Consider the following 24249-nt stretch of genomic DNA (forward strand, 5'->3'; position numbering starts at 1 on the left):
TGTTAATTCTGTACAATCAATTCATATGTATAATATATTTATGCACTTTGCTATTGTTGTGCGCTATCTGGTTGGATGCTAAACTACATCTTGTTGTACTCGTACTTCCTCTGGGCAATGACAATGAAGTTTAATCTAATCTGAATCAAATATTCAAAAGCAATCAAACAGAACATTTTGTGGCTGCACAGTTACATGAAATGAAAATCTCTAAATTAAATAAAAGCAAAATATGAGTGAAATTAGAAATAATAATCTGTGGTTTTGATCACACAAAGAGTCTTTGTAATGGTGAACTGTGTGGTAAGAGACGTCAAACTATATCCTCTTTTCAGTTTTGTACAACCTTTATGACTCAGTTTCATCCCTGGTGCCACTTTTTAAAAATAAAATGAAGGAATGGATTGGAAAAGGCGCATTAATTGTTTCAAGCTTTGTTTATTCTTTAGAAATCAGCATTTTCTCGACTCAAGGCCACCTTACCCCTGCAATAGATGATTACATTAGCCTGTAACTACAATATTGCATGCATTTACTGTACTTTTGGAATGAGCTGTGTGCAAAAAGCACCAAAGAGGAGGGGGAGTGCAATAGAAAGTGCTTGTTTCTTCCTCTTGTGGAAAGGGACAAACATGGAATGTGCAAAATGATGTTAAAAATCAAGGATTGAGAGTCTCTCATTCTCCATATTTCTTTTTTGGCCTTACATTCTTACAACTTAGAGTATGGAATCACTATGAGATTAAAGCATGTTTATCAGCTTTTTGTGTGTCCACTCTGTATTAGGTATAGGAAATATAAGATTAGTTGTTGAAGTGCACAATGCAAAAATCATTACAGACTACATACAGTATCATTCTCAGGTCACACAATCTTGTGGCATTTAAAAGGCCTCGTTTTTTATACCAAATGCTTGCCATTCCACTTCTCCAGTCCAATGTTTCTGAAAGAATCCACCATACATATTCAGAGATGTAGGGCATAGTTGGAAATAATCAGAGTCCTTTAATCCAATGCCTGATTCATTCTGAGTTGGCCTGAGCTTGGCCCCACGAAGGGAAACTAAAACCTAATAAATCCACTGTGCAGTCAACCTATTTAATTCCCTGTAAGACTGATTTTGGAAAAATACGGCAGATTGGTTAAATGGCTGCAGGTAAACGAGGACCTAAGAAACAAGTCCAAATTGATTATTTTTCCTTTTCTGTAATATGGTTTCATTATACGTTATGTAACCATTACATGCAATTATATTTGAAGCAAAGCTCTGACCCAAGCACGCAATGATTTCAAGCTGGATTGATGGCCGTGTATAGTGATTATTTTACCAAAAAGAAAACCATTTGTCAAATTGAAAGAGAAGTTTTACATTGACAAAGTTTTCTAATAGAGTTTACTAATGATCACATTAAAACCGTTATGGAGAATGAGTCACTGTGAAACAGTAATAGTTTTAGCTGCAGCCAGATCACCAATGTGAATGATGCATCACAGTGATGGATCACAGTGTTTTCTCACAGTGGAGCTGTTTGCACAGGCTACAAATGTTCGCTAAAATATTACATCAGGGATTCATTTCTAAGGTGCAAACATGACTACATGTAATTTTTGAACACTACCAATTATGATCACAATCTGTCCAAGTGCTGCAGTCTGAGACGTGTACACAAAGCCACTCAGTCCTCTTTTCTATAGATTTCTAGTGCTTGTTACTTGGGTTTTCTATTCAAACATGCTGCTTGTTATTTGCTCGCTGTACATTATCCCTTACATGTATGTTTTATACTTGCAATGTTTGAGTGGCAAAGTGTTTTTCTCACTGAGTACAAGGCTTGCGTATAATTTAAATATTTAAAGCTTACTCTTTGGCTGACTGGTCGCTATAGTTTTATTATGTTGCTGAGTATTCCAATAACGTCTTCTCTTTGGAGTTGGACAATGATGCAGAATACAAGTTCCTATATATAATTTCGCTAGAAGAGTCTAGTGTATAGTATCAAAATCTACAAAGTGTAACACATTTCCATCAAGGAATAAACGGCAGAGAAACAAATGAGATTCAACTGAACTCCCATTATATGCCAAAATGTACTATGCTATATAGAAAGTGCGTATGCTCTTCTCCTTTCAAAGTAGTGACAGATCACCCTTCTAGAAATGCTAGTTTATATCAAATATAAAGCAAATCTACAAACAGAATGGAATGTGTATAAGGCCACAAAGTAAAAAAATATAGCCACAAAGAAATATGTATAAATGCATAAGCTTTAAAGCCAGCTTTTTTTTAAAGGTAATAAGATATACTGCAGAAGCTTTGTTTGAAAATCACCCTGACTTCCCCCGTTTGAACAATATACACCCAAGTAAGTGTTTTATAAGTTTAAAGGTAAACATCGACTTGTCTATTAAGACCAATTGTAAACTCGTAAAATGATGGCAGTGTCAATTTAAGACATGAAGTATCTATAAGAGGAATCGGGATGGTTTAACTCCAGTCACCTTTATATAAGCCTGGAATTTACCAGGCAGAGTAACGTGCATAATAAAGATGCTGGTGAATTGGCATCATGTTTGTACCCTGTGCCAATGTGGTTGAGCTGCATGTTTGTTCCAATGGGTGGCGTGATAAGGCTTTAGTGCTGAATGTGTGCTTGTGTTGTGCGCTGGTAGCATTGCATCGAGATTACGATAGTCCAGAGGTCCTTTAACTGGATTTCTTTGTGTCAAGGGTGCCTCTCGACTTGTTCATTACCACGGTGGCCTGAAAACAGAGGAGAGGAAAAGACAATTAATTTGATGGTATACTGCAGGCAGGGTCTGAAATAGTCAAGTTAATTTATTATTTTTTTTATCTGTCAATTCTGAAATCTATAGAACACTTTAGAAATGTGAACACAGTCAGTGGTCCCAGACAGTATAAATATGGAATAGGTCTATAGCACGTGACCTCAATCCCTCACTATTTTGAATTTAGGAATTGCTTTTTAAAACAAAGATTTCTGATTCAAAAGACACAACAGTTTGCAGCCCTGTTCTCCTCAGGCAGGTCATTCCATAGTCTAGGTGCCTTGGCTGCAAATTAAATATAAACAGAATCTGCATTCATATGTAGAATCTGTAGGCAACGCGACCCGATTTTGGCATCGAAAGCATTTCCATTTGTTGACCAATCATGTTCGAGCAAGATTTGGTTGAATGAAGGTAAACAGTCCGTGTGGAGAGCAAAAGAGGTGGAACGCATTGGCTGAAATGCAATCTAGGAACCCACCAGCTATCGTCTGATGATTTAGCTTTTTTATTGGTTTAAAATTAGCTCTTAAACTGGCTACTTATGAAACAATCCAGTCCTACACGTCGTCCCTCAACTCCAACTCCAGTGTCGCATCTCAAGTTGCTAATCAAACTGTAAACAATGAACGGCGCACAGAAGAGGAAGTCTTGGTTTGGATATTGCTGGCTACACTGGAACCCCGGAAATACAGCCCTTTGCCCCGAGAGGCTTATTGTTGTCAGACTGGAAGCCGATGGGTTCCTAGATTGACTGCAGGGATACTCAACTTGCTTTGCCCGGGGGCCACATTTTCAAAATGACAGGAGGCCAGGGGGCAGTTAATAAACAATAATAATAACATTTATCAGATAAAATGAATAAACATTAAAAGGCCCAAAACTGGCATTCAAATTAATTTGAAGGACATTCAGGGCTCAGCCTGGACCTCTGTTGGAGGGTCTGGGGGATCTTACCCTGGCACTTTTCTTTTATATATAAACAAGCTCTATTAGTCTATTTTGATGCTTTTTTATGCACTCTGGCACCTCATTTACATTAAAAGTAATACAAAATGTCCCCATTGGCCTGCAGGCCGTAAGTTAAGTAAGCTGGTATACTGCGTGAAGTGTTTCTTGCAACAGTCGCTGACTTCCGTTTTTATCTGGTTGTGGTTAAGTCTCTGAAACCTCTCAGCCTCATCAGTCATATGTTAAACTCTGTCAGGAAGAGTGACTTCTGGTTTTGTGCAAGTGAACTTCAGAACGAACTTTAAACGGTTTCTGAGGGCTTTTAGACGCTCACCATTGTTAGTTTCATTTTCTGTGTGCTCAGTTGATTTTGGATTCAGCTTATACTTTTTTTAATTGTGTCTTTTAATTGTGAATGTTATCTAATCAAAAGGTTTAAAAATAAACAGATTTTAACGACTAAATGTTATGTGAATGGGGTTGCAATAGTTAAAGTCACGGTGAAACGTATTTCCATGTGCAACAGAATATGTGGGTGGGGTTTAGTTACTAGACAGATTTAAATTAAACATTAACATGTGATTGGATCGGTCTACGTGGGTGTGGTTTGGTGAAAACAGTGACCTAATGTGGAGCTGTTGAGGACTGACGGCCTCGACACAGGCCTCCCTCACCTGCCTTGTTCAATCAGGATGAGAAGGGTTAAATGAATAATCAGACCTCAACCACATTCTTTGTTTTTTTACAGGTTTACAAGCTAAAATCCAAACATACACCTCCTGCTATGGCAATTTCGAGCCATGCCCCACGCAAAGGGTAGCACGTCTGCCTAGTCGGGCGGCACCGCTCTCCCCATAGGAAAACAATGGCAAATCCAGCTTAAAACGATAAGATTGCTGGATGCCATTTTTGGTCTTCTCAAAATCAATTGCTCCCTCTAGTGACTTTTATGGATACATGCATTGACAAAAAAGGCTATAATGACAGAACGACAAGGCACTAAAAGCCATATAGACACAAACCAGCCCCATTATTCTCACCTGCTCTAGGACGACGCCTGCGGCCTGGTCGATGGCTCCCCCTACATTCCGGTACCGACCGGAGTAGCGGATGAAGGCCCACGTCAGCATGGACATCATGACCACGCCCAGAGTACAGTCACACACCAAGGCGAAGGTAGACAGGCCAACAAAGAGCAACACGCCTGACAGCACGTAGAGGAGGCACACCAGCACAAACAGCACTGCAGGTGTCCGGAAGGCGCTGAAGAGGTTTTTTGACTTTTACAGAAAAGAGAAAAACAGATGATTAAGAAACAATACCACTGCCATAAACAGCAATGCATGCAGTAATAATACACTACGACAGAATCATTTATATGGACAACAACTTCACTGTTTTACTAACTGAAGTAGGTGATCATTTCAATGTCAAACAGGCATAAAGGTTATCTCATGTTTATGTGGAATAGTCTCTTACCTCATTGTGCTTGGCGAGTGACTGCCACGTTTCCTCCAGCTCCCTTTCCAGCTGTTCCTGGTAACGGTCACAAAACTCTTGTCCGCCCATCTTCTTGGTCGAGGAGAAGCTGTGAAGAGCCTCTCGGCAGAAAAATGTATTCTTTTCCACCAGAGAGTCGGGATTCACGTAGGGCAAGTCTCCCCCGCACACCTAAGAGAGGAAATAAAGAGCGTTTGTAGTCAGGATTATATGAAAATACCAGTCTCATGGTGTTTCCATATCCCATAATGATTAACAAACAGAGTGCAGAGGTGTAGTTAATGCATCGTCTTTCACATGTAAGTGAACCCACCCTCTCCATGTTCTTGTTATACAGATTTTTGGCTGCTGCCACGGCTGCCAGGTTATTGGCCTCTGCTGTAGCCTGGTGAGACAAACAGGCATATGTTAAATGTATTGGAGTGAAAACCAAAAAAAAAAACTTCTATTTAAAACTTCTGTTAATCCTGCACATACCATGAGCATAGTCTTTGGCTGTGGCAAGTCCTCTCCCTGGTAAATCTTGATGTAAGCCTGGTAAGACAAAAATTTCAATTTTAGATATGAAAAACGTCTCGAGGTTAGCTGGAAAACTCAGATGGAGAAATTGTTACCTTGAAGAACTCAAGCAGGCCCATGCAAGTGACTTTGTTTCCATTTATTTCTTTCTCAGCCAGATGTTCGGGATTCAGCAGTTTGGGGATCAGGCTCTTCAGCTGCTCTTTGAACTCGGGGGTAACGGCTGACAAAATAAATATACACCAAAAGTCAGGACAGCACTCAGTATATTGGGCATTCTGCTAAAAGAAACAACTTAAACACTGTAGAATAGCATGGAAAATGGCTCTTACCACTAAGTTGACCCTCAAAAACAGGGCTGGTGGCCACTTTCAACCCAGGGTGAGGTAACAAGAAGCAGGAGATGTTGGTGAAGCATGAGTGGATGTGATCCCTCACTGTTTGCAGCTCCTCATGTTGGGTCTCACTAACCTTTAGAAATGAATAGTAAGGTGAAATCCCAAACTCAGTGTTTAAGATCATCCAAGTGTATTTATTATATTCTGTCAAATCAACGAGACAGAATTAGTACCTGTAACCGTTTATCCAGGAATTCATTGCCTCCTTTAAACCCGTAGGTATATTCATAGGGAAAGCTCCAGTCCCTGATTAGGAACATCAAAGACTGTAGGAGGAAAATTAAAGTTGTTAAATTACAGAATTCACATAAAACAGAGCAACAATCCGATAAATCAGCAACAAATGCATCACATCTTGTGGTTTCTCTTACCTGAAAGGGCTTCAGAAAGATCTCATCCATGGCAAGACGACCATACTCCGTGAACAGCTGTGAGGAGGCGGCCATTATGCAAAGTTAATACGGAGAAGCAAAAATCGGAAGAGCGGGGATTAATACTTTTACCAAAAATTTGACATTTTCTGTCCCGTGAGCAGAAGCACACTATCCTGGGAATCCCGGTTAATTGACTTGTGTACGATTTCATGTGACAAATAAATTGATTGATAACATAAACTTTACATGAAGCTTAAACTTTGCTTTAGCTGCGAGGAATATGAATTTGCCTGTAATCTGTCTGCTGAGAAAAGCCTCATGGAAGAGATATTTGACAATTTTGAATTGTATAAACAAACGTAATTTGTTAAAGCAAGTAATTTAGTGTTTTCAAAGTCTTTATATTAAGCCGAGCCGGATTCTATATCCTGTTCAGAAGCTGGTGGTTGCTGCCGACCTGCATTCCATCAGGTGCAGCTGCACCACATTCAGGCTGTGACGCAGCTGCGCGTGAAGGATTTCCGTGTTACTGGAGTCATACCTATATTTTGTATGCATCAGCCTTTTTGGTTTATACTTAGAACGTAACTAGTTTTTCTGGTATACAGTTATTTTATCTTCTCCGGAAACGGGAAATAGTTTGGATGTGTATTCCCCGGAATTCTGTTTCCTGGGATTAAACCCTACTGGAGAGCACCTAATATTAGGAAGTAAGATGCATCGATACCAATACTGACATGGGCCTGACACGCACTCAAATAGCTGGATCTGGTATCAGATACCATTATTTGAATAAATAACAATTCAGCACATAGGCTGTGGCTCAGGAGGTAGAGATGGTCTTCCACTAATCAAAAGATCGGTGGTTCAATCCCCTGCTCCTCCAGGCTGCATGTTGAAGTGTCCTTGGGCAAGATACTGAACCCCAAATTGGTCCTGAAGGCTGTGCCATTGGTGTGTAAATGAGTATTTAGATTAGATCCTGATGAGCAGGTTTGCACCTTGCATGGCAGCCTCTGCCATCAGTTTTTTATTTCGGCAGCCATGTAAACAGGTTAGAGCAGCCACATTGCCTGCATGAGCAGCGCGGCTCAGGCGCAGCTCGACTGCGTGTCGCCTGCATCTCTTCTAGAGATTCGGGGCCTTGCCCATTTTTTTACATTTTTAATTAAATGAAATGGCCATTATGAAAGGTAAACTGAACTCTATGTAGAAAGAAAGGGCTGGTAGGAGCAGCATAGCAGCAGCAACAATGTCTGTGTGGACGCCACACGTGTGAGAGACGCAGTAGTTCAGTGAGGTAGCCACCACGCGCTGCTCACATGTGTAATAGTAATGTAAACATACCTGTAGCTGCTGCAGGTCGTCCTCTTGTATGTTCTGTGACAGATTGTAGATCTACAAAATAGAAACTATGTCAGCATACATCATAAGAATAATGAGAAATTATGAAATCAGTGACAATCAGAGGAGATCCGTCACCTGCACTGAGCTGGTCATGGTGCTGAGGGCAAAGATGGTGGCACAGTCTTTCACGGTGGACTCGTTATCAAAGGCTCCCTGAGTGTCCATCAACACTACTGCCACCTACAGGACACAAAACGCAGCACATGACATTAACACTGTGTGACTAGTGTTGTTATATTCCAATTACTGTTAGAAATGTACCTGTTGTTAGATAGAATAAATCCTGCAAAATTAATATATATTAATAATAACTAACTTTATGTTAATTAACTGATGTAAAATTTTTAGTAAATTACAGGCAAATTATGGCTTGTTTAGAGATAAAGGTATGGTTTCTCCATTCCCCCCACTCTAATCTTCATCCGTAGCATAAGAGTTCTTTTTGGATCAAAACTGCCTAACATGCAGGGCTACAAAAAACAGTTGTTTCTATTATAATATCATTATAATTATAGATTTTTCTATCAATTTATTCATTGTTTAGTGTATAAAATGCTAATTTCCCAGAACCCAAGGTGACATGTTCAGATTGCTTGTTTTATTCAAACATTCAAAAATGAAAAAAATAAAATAAAATACAATTGACATAGATATAAAACAGAGAGAAAAAAAGAAAATAATCCCAAATTGAACTTTTATTTAATTATAAAAATTGTTGTTGACTAATTTGTATCCAATCATTTTTTTTTGCAAAACAAACGGAAAAGGTGTAGCTACAAAAATGAAGGGTGAAAAGATCAATAAGAGGAAAATATGAGGAAACAAATAAGATAATGACCCAAGTAGACCGTTCATAGATATTATTTGACATAATTATCTAAGTTCTAAATACTATGTTTCTTGATTTTACTGTAGTTTTTCCATTACATGTAAACATCGGACAACACACGTACATACATATGGTATACAAATAAACAGATATATCATAAGTACCTCTGTTCCATCACTCTTTTGGATGGGGAAAACTTCACTCCACAGCTGGATGCCTGTTGTCTCTGGTTCAGAACCCCCTCTCCAAGAAAATCCAGTCAGCTTCTCATCATCATCACCCAGCCAGTTTTCATCCCCCTGCAGAAATACAAGTTACACTTTCTGGATCAGTCAGGGGCAGGCTGGGGCTTCTCCGTGAATTCTCCTTATTCAAAAAATGTAAACATGCCTTGTCATGTATTTGCAATAATCCTGAAAAATATAGTAGCAGCTGCACACATTTCACCCTGAACTGTTAATAGAAACTCCAGCTGTTCTGCATGATTTACAACACAAAAAAGTGCTAGTCGACCTTAGTAAGGTCGTAATTATCTCTCCAGTTAGCTATTCTTTTGACTGCACTGGTTACACGCAAAAACATGAAATGGTGGCCAACGTTTGGCCTGATGGTGGCACTGCAGCAAAGGTAATGAGTTACCAAAATCAATGACATTTGTCAATGAGCACAGTAAATATAATGCCATGCATTAGCTAAGTTTACAAGATATGTACAAAAAAAACCTGAGGGCATTAACAGACACCACTCCTTAGAAGGTCATGACTTAATTCTCAAATATTCCTTTTAAGTAAACTAGTTAGTTCACATGTTACAGCAGGGATGGGCAATAATGGGCCATTCAATCATAGACTATTAGTGATTTTTCAGGTTATCACACCTTCAACACGAGGAGGAACTGGTCAGTATCATTAATGTTCATTAGACAATATTTCAGCATCTGAATACAGTAGACAGATATGGGGAGTACGATATAATGTCTGGAGAAGTGAGATACTGAAAGATTATGTTACAGAGTGCGACTCACCTTTCTGTACATGTAGCGGAGCATGAAGTCAAGCAGGAAGCTCTTTCCCTTTCTGAAGGCTCCAGCCACCGACAGCACCACCACATTTTTGTCTCGGACCTCAGGGGCCAACAGAACCCGAGCCAAAGCCTCTGTGTCCAAAGCAAAGGAGTGCTCCTCCTTACACACTGTGACGATCTGAACTGGATGTGGTTCACTCCCCATCCTTACGAAGTACTGGTCCCTGTGAACATCACACACAACAGCATCATATTAGTACTGGAGCAATTCTAGAGCTGCTACTAATGACTGTTTTTTTAAAAAGTGCATATCTACAAATGGGGACCATTTGCACCAATAAAACAAGCATATTGTGTCCATTACTCCCAGCCGTGTTAGCTTTGGGCAAATAGAAACTCTGATATGTGTGTGACCAGTGTTGGAAATTAACTTTTTTGTCCATCTGCCACTGTGGCCGGTGGATTACAAAATCTACCAGCCACTTAATAAATTACTGTTGTTGTTGTTTTTTGGCTGGTGAGTGAAGCAAATCTAGCAGTCAGTTATTTTACCAGCATTTGGCTGTTGGCTGGTGCTAATTTCCAACCTTGATTGTGACACACAGCAAAGAGTTCATTATTTTTAAGTTGATGCACTTACTGAAAGTCAGCCTTAGACTGGTAATTTTAAATGTCTGGATTTATTAGGACTATGCCAGTCTTGCTACTATTTGTTTTCTGAAAGCTTTTAAGATAAATTACTTGAAAAGTATAAATGCTGTCAAGTTAAGTCCAAATGCAATTTGAATAAAATGACCGTCTGATTAAAAGTATATAAGTGGAATTAAGATGATTCAAATTGAAATGTGTTTCTGTTTATCACTATGAAACAGAAGTATTTAGGTTGAAAAGTTTTAGAATACAAATAGTTCCAATGACATCAAAGAGTACAAATCATAGTAAACATATGATTAATTGATATTACGATTATGAGGGAGTCCTTGGAAGATTTTCTCCCTGGCCCCAAAAAGTTTGAGAGCCATTGGTGTATAACTTGTCACAAAAAGTGAAAGATGTCCAGGGTGACCACTAATAGTCCATACCGCCAAACAAATATCAATTTACAATGACATAAAGCATACTTAAGTAGCAAATAATCACATTAGGAAAGTGGAAATAGTTCATCTTTTACATATTTTCTTGATCATTTCTTGATTAATCAATTATAAAAAAAATAGTTGCCAAGTATTTTTATGCCAGCTCTAAGTTATTGCTCAAAAATCACTTTTTGTCTGTAATAGAGAATTATTAGATTCAAATATACATATACATATATATTTACCAAACACAATCATCACACGTTTGCTCGTTACAGTTTCACAAATGTGTAGAGGTGCTATTTTTTCTAGATTTTCAGTTATTATAAAAACTCTTGAAGAATAACTCTTGTATAACAGCTGCTACCCTGCACTATATTCAGTTTTAACAGTTTTCTTCATCTCCTTGTATTTTTATATCTGGTATATTTTTTTGTACTTCGAACTTTGTACTCTGTACTACTAACTTTTTTACTGCCGTTTTACTAACAGATAGATAGATAGATAGAAACTTTATTGATCCCGAGGGAAATTCAAGTTTCCAGCATCACAGTTCCATAGTGCAAAACATGTTAATAAAACGTGACAGCAGCCCTTAGTTGTAGGCCTAAAGGTTAAATTCCTTAAAGGTCACTCTGTTGAGCCGGTAAACTGATTTTCTTTCAAGCGTCACTAAGATATGAGATTTGGATGCTAATCCCCACCCAAAGCTGTTTACTCATAAACACCATTTCGCCTGTGCCTACTGAAAAATCAGACATTTATTATTTTTTTATTTATTAAACCTTTATTTAACCTTTATTTAACCAGGTAGTACTCATTGAGATTAAGAATCTCTTTTGCAAGAGAGACCTGGCCAAGACAGCAGCATTTAAACATACATTAAAGTTTCAGACGCCACAACATAAAACAAATGCAAAAAAAAATACATAACATAATATCATACAAAACACATTAAAATCAAGTGTTTGAAGCCAACGTGAAGTGAAAATATTCAGAAACACAGACAGCTCCCAATTGACTCTACTTTTGATGAATTTAAAACATTAATGGAAGACCTAGAAGCAATTAGATTTCCCAGTTTCAACTTAGACATGCACTGACCCTTCACATCAGACACAATATTTATCTCTGTGTGGCTTTGCTCTTATGGGTGTCATGCTGCTTTGCCTGCAGCTTAGTGGATTCACCATGCTCTCCAACACACTTCATTGTTCATTTTTAGCTGCCTCAATGGACTTCATTGTTGTTGCTGCTCTCTGAGGAGGGCGTCCTCTCTCTCCCATGATGACTAACAGGGAGGTGCACACAGTTTATCTGAGGTTATACCACTCAAAGCTCTCTCTCTCTCTCCTTTCACCAAAAAAAACTACTCCACCTCAAAAAAGGTGTGGCACTCAGCAGCAGCAGCAGCAGCAGCATGCCAGGCATTTCTCTGCAGGGAATGTGCTGCAATGTAGAAAACAAGTCTGCAGCTTTGAGACTAAACCATGTTTTATAATCTGCCAGCACTTTGTTGTGAGCAAGTACCACAAGCTAAACTCAGCAGTAACCAACCTTCTCTATAATTAACGGTCGCTTGTATCTTAGCAACGGCTACTTGACAGTTGGCTACGTTGGCAACCGTTTATTTTTATAGACCCATGGTTGTGCCAGTGTGGCTAAGCTAAAACACATCATGTAGATGCATTTTGAGGAGTTCAACAGCTAGATAACTAGCTAAAGCACACAAGTGTTGACGGGCTCTTTGGCTAATTAACGGCTGTAGCTAATAATAGTCTAAAAGGCTAACGCGTAGCCGTTGGTAGCCGTTGGTAGCCGTTAGTAACCGTTAAAGGAAACGATGGTTGCAACAACCAACGGTTTAGCAATCTTTTAAAATGCCATCCATCTTGATAATAGCGTATATTTTTGCTTTAGCAGCTGTTTCACAGTGTTATATTACCTTTGGTGTCTTCAAAGAGCTTCAACACAATCTCATACAAGAGGAGAAACGACTGTAGTGACTTTGTTTTCTACACTGGCATGAAAACAACGATGAGAACTTTTTTCCACCACGAAATTCACACCACTTCCGTCTTCAGGCTGCAGCAAAGTCATCTGGGAAATGTAGTTTTCTGTGTGGTTTTCCTGCTTGTACTGTAGTCTGTCTACGAACTACATTACCCAGTGTGCCAGCCTCTACCTTATAGCAAGCATGCCTCATAGCTGTTAGAAATGTAGTTTTTAGATATAAAGTTACGTATACGGAACTACCGGACAGGTCGTGTAGAACAACACGTTGTTTTGCGCGTATTTTAATCATATTCAAAATATTTTCGTGTATCAAAAACACGTTGTAGCCTAGCAACAAGTCTTTGAGGGCATACCGTGTAAATATCCATCAGACTGTGCTTGGTCCAGTAAATCTGATTGTTACGCCCTCTAATGGTTAAATTCTTATGTATACACAACAACACTGGATAGATGATGAAAACACACACACATATATATATCTATATGTATATATAGATATATATATCTATATATATCTATATATACACAACAACAACACTGTATAGATGATGTATAGATGATGAAAACATATATATATATATATATATATATATACACGTATACATATACATACATATACACATATATACATATATATATACACACACACATATACATATATATACAGCGGGTAAAATAAGTATTGAACACGTCACCATTTTTCTCAGTAAATATATTTCCAAAGGTGCTACTGACATGAAATTTTCACCAGATGTTGGTAACAACACAAGTAATCTATACATACAAAGAAACCAAAACAAATAAGTTCAGAAATTAAGTTATGTGTAATAATGTGAAATGACATAGGGAAAAAGTATTGAACACATGAGGAAAGGGAGGTGCAAAAAAGGCATGTAAAGCCAAGACAACAGCTGAAATCTATCAGTAATTAGAAATTAATCCGACTCCTTGTCAGTGCAAATTAATATCAACTGTTTCAGTCCCAACTGATGGCCTATAAAAAGGTGTCTTATTACCAAGGTGTCACACAAGAAACATCTCATGATGGATAAAAGCAAAGAGCTCTCTCAAGACCTTCGCAACCTTATTGTTGCAAAACATACTGATGACATTGGCTACAGACGCATTTCTAAACTTGTGAATGTTCCAGTGAGCACTGTCTGGGCCATAATCCGGAAGTGGAAAGAACATCATTTCACCATAAACTGGCCATGACCAGGTTCTCCTCGCAAGATTTCTGACAGAGGAGTGAAAGAATTATCAGAAGAGTTGTCCAAGAGCCAAGGACGACTTGTGGAGAGCTTCAGAAAGACCTGGAATTAGCAGGTACAATTGTTTCAAAGAAATCAATAAGTAATGCACTCAACCGCCATGGCCTGTATGCACGCTCACCACGCAAGACTCCATTGCTGAAGAAAAAGCATGTTGAAGCTCGTTTAAAGTTTGCTGCACAACATTTGGACAAGCCTGTGAAATACTGGGAGAATATAGTCTGGTCAGATGAGAGCAAAATTTAACTCTTTGGATGCCATAATACACACCATGTTTGGAGGACAAATGGCACTGCACATCACCCTAAAAACACCATACCAACAGTGAAGTTTGGAGGTGGGAACATCATGGTGTGGGGCTGCTTTTCAGCATACGGTACTGGCAAACTTCACATAATTGAAGGAAGGATGAATGGAAAAATGTACCGAGACATTCTTGATAAAAATCTGCTGCCATCTGGATGATGAAGATGAAACGAGGGTGGACATTTCAGCAACACAATGATCCCAAACACACAGCCAAGGAAACTCTCAATTGGTTTCAGAGAAAGAAAATAAAGCTGCTAGAATGGCCCAGCCAATCACCTGACTTGAATCCAATTGAAAATCTATGGAAAGAACTGAAGATCAGAGTTCGTAGAAGAGGCCCACGGAACCTTCAAGAATTGAAGACTGTTTGTGTGAAAGAATGGGCCAAAATCACACCTGAGCAATGCATACGACTAGTTTCTCCATACAGGAGGCGTCTTGAAGCTGTCATTACCAACAAAGGCTTTTGTACAAAGTATTAAATAAATATCAGTAAGCGTGTTCAATACTTTTTCCCTGTGTCATTTCACATTATTACACATAACTTAATTTCTGAACTTATTTGTTTTGGTTTCTTTGTATGTATAGATTACTCGGGTTGTTACCAACATCTGGTGAAAATTTCATGTCAATAGCACCTTTGGAAATATATTTACTGAGAAAAATGGTGACGTGTTCAATACTTATTTTACCCGCTGTATACACACATATACACATATACACATATATATATATATATATATATATACACACATATACACATATATATACACACACATATACATATATATACACACATACACATATATGTGTATATATATATATATACACACACATTTACACACATATACATATATATGTATATACACACACACACACACACACACACATATACACGTATATATATTTACATATACATATATATATATATATATATACAACTATTTTTATGGTAACAAACTGCAATACAATGCAACATAAACGAAACTAAACATTAAAAACAGGCAATTTTAATTCATAAGAACGGCATGACAGATTTTATTAGTTAGATTATAAAATCTAAAGCTTTTTGAAAATACATACAATTTACAAACAGAAATTCAGTGTACCCTGAAATGTAAAGAAGTTTAAATGGCAGTGAGTACATTTTGCATTTTAACTCAAAATTCAAACTGATTCCTGATTGAAGACAATTTAGCTTAGTTTACTAGATTATATCTATAGGGTTTAAAATTCACAGAAAACTAAAAAGACATTCAGTAACATAACATCATGTACATAAAATCAACTCTAGCAAACGTGATCTGAAGAATGACAATGGGTGTACAGAAATTACTTAATAATAAAATTGGAAGTACTTATATTATTGTAATTGATTAGTGCTTTCCCACTTTTTGAGTGCAATCTACAATTGCAGCTTCTTTATAAACTGAATGAAGTATAGAAAGGCAGCATTTTCAGAATAGGTTACAGCAACAGTGTTAAGGGGCAGGATATTCAACTTAAGTTTGTTTTTCCTCATAAAGTAACCTCTATAAAAACCTTCTTATAAAGAAAAGATGGTCACCACATTTTCATATTGAAATGGTGATAGTGCGGATATGAGTCAAGAGCTATTTTTGTACATTTCTTGTGCAGGTTTCAATGCTATATAATTCTTACTTTAACCTGGGAAACGTCTTTAACCCTCTGAGACCCGAGCGACTTCACTGTCTTTCAGATGCTGTAGCAGGTTCAGTTTAAAGATAGAGTGAAGTTACATATATCATATGAAACTGAGACATGTCCACTTTATGATATTCACATGCTGTTTGGGGCAAAAAACATGCAGTTTTTGAATGCAGTATAAATTTGTAATTTTCGCCTGTACTAGAATGATGTATTTGGAATATTTCTGCATACTGGGGTCCCTAAGCAGTCTCGGAATTGCATAAATTGTGTATCACTGGAAAGCTGACACTTGTGGATCCAATGAGCCCAACTGTATTCATGTGTGATGATGATGGTGCCCATAGTAGCCATATCATTGTAGTGAGACCATTTTTTGAAACAACCTCACTGTATAAAATGACCTGTGGTGACCTATAGGATAATCACAGCATCATGAAACTTTACAACCACAAACTACAGACCTAGGACATTCAGAGGATGGATGGCTTTCCTAGGTAAATTGACAATAAGGGGGTTTCTGAGCAGTTTACAGAACAGATGTGCTCGCTATCCAATCATCGAAAAATGCTATTCTTGCAGAAATCTCAAAAATTTTAAAAGTTTTTGATACCAAATTACAGCGTGGCTTTTTCTATGGCATTCCTCAAGGTCTTGGTGTCTTAATGTGGTATTTTGGAGGGATTATTGATCATTTTTATCAATTCTCGAGTGGTAAAATATGGTTAAATTTAGCACCAAATCTGTGTAACAAATGGTATCAACCCCAACATTGCTGCAACAACTTATGAGACATGAGGGACAATGGAAATGGCCATCATATACCTCTATCATAATGTGCTTAGCCCTTATACACTTTTACAATTTATTTTAATTATTAAATTAATTAATTAATTCATGTTTATTTCTGATTTATGACTAGAACAACTTGACACACAGTGCTGAGCTGCATCTCAAATTAATCTTCAGGTTCCCAGCTTTCAGGTGATGTAAACCACTTCTATGACATCTACTGTTGACCTGCTATCTCCCCTAAAGACCCCCTGTACCCCCTAAAAGAGACAAAAATTAGTCTATTGTGGGTCTCAGAGAGTTAATCGAGAAACAGTACTTCTACTTGAGTTGGAAGCACGTCCTCCACCCCTGAGAATGAACTTAATGTGTTAAAAAAACACAGTGGAAAACCTAAAAACATATTGTAATGAAGACCATACTCTATTAATACTTTCCCCTCAGTTTTAAAATCTCAGAGAATAATTTTGTCCGCATTTTTCAGTTTAACATTACTCTCTCAAGTCTCTGTCCAGGTTGTCATTGTATGGTTGTATGGTGGTAAATTCAGCTTCTGCACTGAAAGTGCCTGAATACATAAAGTAATGTGATCCATAGTTTTGTTAGTCTATCAAAAAGTTGATCTATATTCTTATCTTACTACTTAGGGCAGTGTCAACGTCTCAGGAAGAAGCAGATGATTTTCCAAACATCATCACTCCATCCATTATCACTTTACACTTTAAAACATAAATCCCCATTTATGTTGCTTTGTTGGAGTATTTGTTCACAGTGGATTGCATCAGTTGTGATTGTTAAATGGGATGTAACATTAGTATCCGCCACCTGCCAGGTCCAGCAGTGACCCAGCAGCCTCCTGGGCCTCGGCATCGAGCTGGAGGATCTCCACAGTCTCCAGGTCCAACTCTGTGTCACCCGGCAGCACCAGGTACTGGTACTGGTTAGACTGGTAATAGTGTAACTCGATGTACCCGCTGTCTGACAGGGGGTCCTTCTCCATCTCCATCTCCAGCTCCTCGCTGACCTCCCCCTGATGGTATTCAACCGACTCCATGGTGACTAGCTCCTCGTGATCCGGGGTCAAAGGGCACGGTGGGTTTTCAGAGAAAGTTAGGTTATCGGTGGTCAGGATTTGGGTTGAGGGCGTGGAGAGGAGGAGGGCATGAGAGAGTGGATCTGCATGAGAGAAAAACAGAATATGAGTCAAAACGTAAGACATTACTATTAATAACTTGTTTTCATGCAGGCTGGTTAAACAACCACTTGTCAGATTCTTCAGCAAGCACGTGGGCCCGTATAGCGCCATAGGCTCGGAAATAAAACGAGCGGACATAAAGGAGACCAAGCTAGGCTATTGCTGGGTTGCCAAGGTAATAGAAGGTTGTTGCCATGACAATGGAACACAAACACAGGAACAATGTTGCATGCTGAGAAAGCTGCAGAGTGGGAGAAAAGCTGCAGGTAATAAAAGTGTCACAGAGGGCGGCTACTCCATTGATGAAATATTGCAGACTAAAAGAAATTCATAGAGGGTCAAATATGTAAGTTCTTGTGCTAATTAAGGGACATGAGCCTGCTGTGAGTTTCCTCATCACTAACCTGATATTTCCATAGAGTCGCACACTGCAGGCACCCCAAATTCAGCTCCTTCCAACCTGCACACAACATGGCAAGATAGTTAGACAACTAGATAAAATACACCTCAGTAAGGGAGTGTCATTAAATTGTACAATTATTCCAAAACACCTCACCCACTACAGGCAAAGTAGCTATATGTTACTGCTCTGGTTAGAAAGCAATCCAAAGAATGTACTGTATCAACCCAAACAAACAAACCCAGGAATGCTCACTGAAGTAATATTTTGTAAAGTTGACATTAATGATTATTTTTCTTCCTATTTTTTACAATTAATCAATGGTAAATGGTAAATGGACTTGCATTTAAATAGTGCCTCTCTAGTCTTCTGACCACTCAAAGCACTTTTACACTACATGTCAGCATTCACCCATTCACACACACACACACACACACACACACACACACACACACACATTTATACACTGATGGCAGAGGCTGCCATGCAAGGTGCCCATCAGGATCTAATCTAAATACTCATTCACACACCGATGGCACAGCCTCTCCAAATCAATCAATCAATTAATTTATCTATGAAAAACAAAAAACAGTGACAGATGTCCATTGTAATTTGCAAGAAAAAAAGTCTTCAAATTGTATATTTGTTTAAATATTTATTTATTTATTTTATTATTATTTATTATTATTATTATTATCATTTTTATTTTATTTTGTTAACTGTAGATTTTCGCATTTGAGAAGTTGGTGCTAGCAAATGGCATTTTTTTCTTACATTGTCTAATAATTTTCTGTAAATTAATCAACTAATCATTCAAATTATATGTTTTGTCTATAAAATTTAGAAAAAAATAAAAATAAAATAAAACAAATAAGAAATAATAAAAATAATAATGCACACACACACACACACACACACAGACACACACATATATATTAACTGTGGAAAGCTGGTGCTAGCAAATGTTTGACATTTTTTCTTGAATTGTCGAAAAATTTCTGTAAATTAATCAACTAATCGTATCACCACTAATATTTAGTGTTGACTTTTTGTCTATTATCTGAGTCACATAAATGAATACATAAATACAGTATACCTAACAATTTACAGAGTTAAAGATAAATAGCTTATTAATTAATGAATTAATAAGATTAATTAGCTCATAATGAAAAGAATTTGTTGCACATACTTAAACGGTGTGATTATACTCACAGTGCAGGCTTGTTTAACAGATGGATGTTGGTGCTGTGATAACTGTGGGTCTTCCTCAGCACCTCGAGGAGTGCCGGCCGATACTCTGGACACACACACCACAGCGATCCCTTCCCCACTGACTGATACAAACATACAAACACTCATCAGAAACATTCAAACTGCAACAGCCCATGCAAAGATGTTGACAGTAGACCATATAACAACCTCAACACATGTGGAGGTCATTATAATAATTTCCCAGTTTAGTTGCTGACTCAACTACAGAGCAGCACATCTGGATACAGTGTGTTGCTCAACGACATTTCAGTGACATGGATGCTTGAACATCTGTCCTATAATTAAAGCACACTGTCTTTACTCACTACTCTGAATGCGGTAAACAACATAAGTCATGTGCCCACCTGGCTCTTGTCCCTCTGAATGCGACGGAAGCTCTTGCTCAGGGACAGGTTGTGTCTAACAGAGTTCCTCCAGCCTCCAGTGGCCGTCCTGTAGTAGGGGAAATTGTTCACAATCCAATCGTAGATGTCCTTCACTGGAAGCCTCCTGTCAGGTGAGTCTTCTATTGCCATGAAAATGAGACTACTGAAGGAGTAGGGTGGCTTGGACGAGCCAGGAGGGAGAGGTTGGGTGGGTGCAGAGGACTCTAGCTGAGGCAGTGGTGTCATTTTGTGAAGTGGCTGCAGCGGTAGCAGGTTGCCCCTCTGATGCAGCCAGTTGAGGCAGGTCAGGTCATCCTGGTCAGATGTGTTCGCCGGGCTGAGGCACTGTATGTTTTCTCCTTCGAGGCACTGAGACGCCGTACAGTGTGAAAGAGGTGAGGAAGAGTGAATAGATGACTCTGCTGTTGCTGGAGAAAGTGAGTCAGGGGACGGGGGGAAGGAAATAGGTGAAAGTGGGAGTGAAACACGGTCATTTGAGCAAGTCTGCTGCGGCGAGGAGGAGAAAGGCAGGCACCCTCCAAAAGTGGCAGGACATGGTGACGAGGGCAGCAGTGTGTTGGGGCTATTCTCCATCTCTCTCCCAGGAGGAAACTTCCAGTGTCATTCAGCTGTACCACTGCTGGGTGACATGAAAAGAAATCACTCAAAGTTACTGCTGCAAGGAAGGCTTCATGTAAATCAGGATTAAGAGTTTCTTACTGTAACTGTTGCACATGTTCATACTGTATGTCATAGCGCATTGATATCTATCACTTACTGTTTATTCTTTATACTGTTTATTCTATTACTCTATACATTACTCTGCTCTTTACTGTTTTTTGCACTTCTGGTTAGATGCTAAACTGTATTTTTCTGTACCTGTACTCCGCGCAATGACAATAAATTTGAATTTAATGTCATTTAATCTAAAAGTGAGCAATTTTGCACTAAGTACTGAAGTCAAGTCAGTTTTATGTTATTGTAATTCCTGTTAATTTTGAAGATTTTTTTCCAAGTTGCTGGTGTACGATTTATTGTGTTAACAATAAATAATAATTCAATAAATGTATATCTATGTATTTATTTGTTAAGAAAGAAATATTTAAGTCAAGCCTGATGTTGCCTTGCACATAAAAGAATGATCCCAGTCACTTCCACACAGTGAGGCATATAGGCCCTACAACTTATTAATTAAAGACTGGTATCGGATCGGTACTCGGTGTCAGCCGATACCCAAAGCCCAGGTATCGCTATCGGTATCGGGACTGAAAAAGTTGGATCTGTGCATCCCTAAGAAAAGATAACAAATAGTCAATATGATTAAGATAAATATGTAAGTAATGAATTGGTATTGTGATTAAGTTATATTATAAGTAATGAATTGGTATTCTGGATTGATAACAAATTTATATTTTGATAAAGATAATTATATCAATAATTAATTTATATGTCTGTATGACACAGATTAAAGGTAATAATTATAGTTAGAATAATTATAAATAATAATAATTATAGTTAGACAAATTTAGGAAAATTTCATTAGAGTATATGTATGGCTCAATAAGGAAGCTTGTTAATAATTAATAATTGACTTATGGAGAAGGGGTGGGATTAAATAAGTTTATACTTCTTCTCACTCCTTTTCGAATATGTAAATCAAGGCATCAAGTGTTGACAATTTTTTTTACGCTTTTCATCGTATGTAAATACTACTTGTTTCTGACTGTCCACTTGTTGGTATGGTCATTCTTTTTCTTTATTTTTTCTTTAATTTTTTTGTATTCTACATGTTCGAAATACATTTTGAAATGAAAAAAACATGTCTTTCCTACAGAGTAGACAGAAATAAATAACAACAGTGAAATTGCACTGTAAGTATTTGTATTGTTTTTTGTTTCCTTTTTTTTTTTTAAAGGCACATTAAACCAAACTTTAAAAACTGCCTTTCAAAACAAAAACAATAATAATAATCAAAAAATGCAGGCTATCTGCTCTCAGGTTCATTCCCACTCCACGTTTTAGACTAAAAGAGCTGATGGAAAAATGCTGGAGAAAAGAGAAATACTTCAGTTAAATGTTAGCCATCCTTTCCCCTCTGATGAACACGTACAAAGTCCACTATGAGGACACTCTCACTCTCTGTAGCCTCCTTAATAAACACACAACGTGCTCATACAGTGGACAGGTGCAGCTCTATTAGAAACTCATTGATGCTTTTTAGCTATACAACCATTAAATGCTTTTAACAAACTACTAGTAATAGATTGCATGTAAAATCCAACTCATAGGGCACTGAGAGTGTGCAGGCAATGTGATGCCACATGGCTCTGCAACAGTTCAGGAGGCAAATGGCGGAACAATATAAAGTTTCATTTAGTCAAAGAAAACCGCCTTTTCCTCTCTCAGGTGAGCTCACCTGGCGCTGCTAAACGCCTCATATTAACCAGTTACTCACCAAATTAACCAAAACGATAATCCTGGAAGAGTTCAGAGCTCCTTAAATGTCCCGAAAACGCGTCGTTGAAGAGTTAAAGGTGATAGTGTGGTGTTGAAAACTAGCCTCGGAGTCGGACACCTCTCTCTCTGGTCTGTTGCCGTCCGACGTCTCCATGGAAACCAAAAGGACGCTTTGCAGTGTACGCGCTCACAGGCGCGCTCCCGCTCTGATTATACAGACTCACACCAACCAGAGAGGAGACAGTGTTCATCCAACAGGAGAGGAAAGGAGGCCTTTAATGTAAAATGAACCCTTATGCATCACTAAGGATATCTGTGACTTTTTCATTTTTAATTTGACCATCATTATGGCTATGTTAAAGCATATATTTGTCCAAAAACTGTAATAGATAGATAGATAGATGGATAGATGGATGGATGGATGGATGGATAGATGGATAGATAGATAGATAAATAGATAGATAGATACTATAGATAGATAGATAGATAGATACTATAGATAGATAGATAGATAGATAGATACTATAGATAGATAGATAGATAGATAGATAGATAGATAGATAGATACTATAGATAGATAGATAGATAGATAGATAGATAGATAGATAGATAGATAGATAGTAACTTTATTGATCCCAAGGGAAATTCAAGTTTCCAGCATCACAGTTCCATAGTGCAAAACATGTTAGTAAAAAGACAGTAAAAAAAGTTAGTAGTGCAAAGAACAAAAAAATATACCAGATATAAAAATACAAGGCGATGAAGAAAACTGTTAAAACTGAATATAGTGCAGGGTAACAGCTGTGATACATGACTATTAAAAAAGTGAATATAGTGCAAAAAGTGATATAGTGCTGAATAATAAAATATAGGAGATATACAGTAGCGATCAGGGGATTAAGAAAAGTCAAATATGGAATATAATAAGGGATGAGAACTGAGTTAGAGAGTTTTTTTTTAAAAATGGACTAAAGTGCAGAATAAAGCTGTACATTATTGGTATAATACAGTAAAAAACAGTCTATAAATGTGCAGAGTAGAGCGATTGGTGGTGTGCAGAATTAAAAAAGTAGCTTAGTCTATGAAAGTGCACTGTGTGCATTATTATCTGTCCTGCAGACCATCCTCCTTTGTCCCAGGACAGATTTGGACACTATTTGCAAAAGTTTGATCTCAATCTCTGACAAGACAGACTTTCTGGAGGGCCAGTCTAGACGTCATAATATTGTGGTGGATGGCATTAAAAAGTCTGGAAAAGAAAAGGTGACTGAATCTGAAGAAAAAGTGAAAAAACTCTTCAATGAAAACATCTGGACCATCTGAAAATAGAGCTGGTAGGGGCCCCGACCTATGTGGTCAGATTTCTGCGGCTGAAGGACAAACTTGCTGTTCTAAATAAGGCTAAAAACTTGAAGGGCTCAGGGATCTTTATCAATGAGGACTTCCCTGAAGCAATCCGACAAAGAAGGACACTCAGACCAAATAGGACAAACATGTTCCCATTGAAACCCAATAAATACACAATTTGATACCACGGCCATTACAGCATAAAATCATGCATTCTATTCTATGGCATCAAAAGTGTAGTTTTTACTATTTTCCACAAGACTGAGCCATTTCCTCATGTTTGCCCTATGGGG

The 24249-nt window shown here is 38.0% G+C and overlaps 2 protein-coding genes across 3 annotated transcripts; both read right to left on the reverse strand.

The window, feature by feature from the left end:
* Positions 1-418: 418 nt before the first annotated feature.
* On the reverse strand, positions 419-12983 carry atl3 (atlastin 3). The gene is made up of 14 exons (XM_037780292.1): positions 12810-12983; positions 9790-10012; positions 8930-9064; positions 8012-8116; positions 7877-7927; positions 6527-6583; positions 6329-6421; positions 6090-6228; positions 5853-5980; positions 5716-5772; positions 5552-5623; positions 5218-5409; positions 4779-5018; positions 419-2761 (listed from the first exon to the last, which is right to left on the reverse strand). Exons 2-14 carry the CDS (start codon positions 9991-9993, stop codon positions 2705-2707), a joined length of 1530 nt encoding a protein of 509 aa, XP_037636220.1. The 5' UTR covers positions 9994-10012; positions 12810-12983; the 3' UTR covers positions 419-2704.
* A 4110-nt stretch (positions 12984-17093) lies between these two features.
* si:ch211-145o7.3 (forkhead box protein N2) lies at positions 17094-22768 on the reverse strand. 2 transcript variants are annotated; one of them, XM_037779475.1, is made up of 5 exons: positions 22608-22768; positions 20132-20789; positions 19728-19849; positions 18520-18575; positions 17094-18096 (listed from the first exon to the last, which is right to left on the reverse strand). In XM_037779475.1, exons 2-5 carry the CDS (start codon positions 20744-20746, stop codon positions 17732-17734), a joined length of 1158 nt encoding a protein of 385 aa, XP_037635403.1. In that variant the 5' UTR covers positions 20747-20789; positions 22608-22768; the 3' UTR covers positions 17094-17731. The 2 variants fall into 2 exon arrangements, with proteins under 2 accessions (XP_037635403.1, XP_037635404.1); XM_037779476.1 differs by having other exon boundaries at positions 20132-20792; positions 22608-22765.
* Positions 22769-24249: the final 1481 nt, after the last annotated feature.

The sequence above is a fragment of the Sebastes umbrosus genome, chromosome 9 (genome assembly GCF_015220745.1).
Source record: "Sebastes umbrosus isolate fSebUmb1 chromosome 9, fSebUmb1.pri, whole genome shotgun sequence".
In the NCBI taxonomy this organism is placed as follows: Eukaryota; Metazoa; Chordata; class Actinopteri; order Perciformes; family Sebastidae; genus Sebastes; species Sebastes umbrosus.

What these genes read in the sequence shown, in the direction of transcription:
- atl3 (XM_037780292.1), bottom strand. Translation starts at nt 9,993, where the DNA reads ATGGGGAGTGAACCACATCCAGTTCAGATCGTCACAGTGTGTAAGGAG. An exon ending in TCCGCTACATGTACAGAAAG is followed by an intron (nt 9,065 to 9,789) that starts GTGAGTCGCACT and finishes GTATTTCTGCAG; the next exon opens with GGGGATGAAAACTGGCTGGG. An exon ending in CAGGCGTCGTCCTAGAGCAG is followed by an intron (nt 2,762 to 4,778) that starts GTGAGAATAATG and finishes CTCTGTTTTCAG; the next exon opens with GCCACCGTGGTAATGAACAA.
- si:ch211-145o7.3 (XM_037779475.1), bottom strand. Translation starts at nt 20,746, where the DNA reads ATGGAGAATAGCCCCAACACACTGCTGCCCTCGTCACCATGTCCTGCC. An exon ending in CTGTTAAACAAGCCTGCACT is followed by an intron (nt 18,576 to 19,727) that starts GTGAGTATAATC and finishes TGTTGTGTGCAG; the next exon opens with GTTGGAAGGAGCTGAATTTG. An exon ending in CGACTCTATGGAAATATCAG is followed by an intron (nt 18,097 to 18,519) that starts GTTAGTGATGAG and finishes TCTCTCATGCAG; the next exon opens with ATCCACTCTCTCATGCCCTC.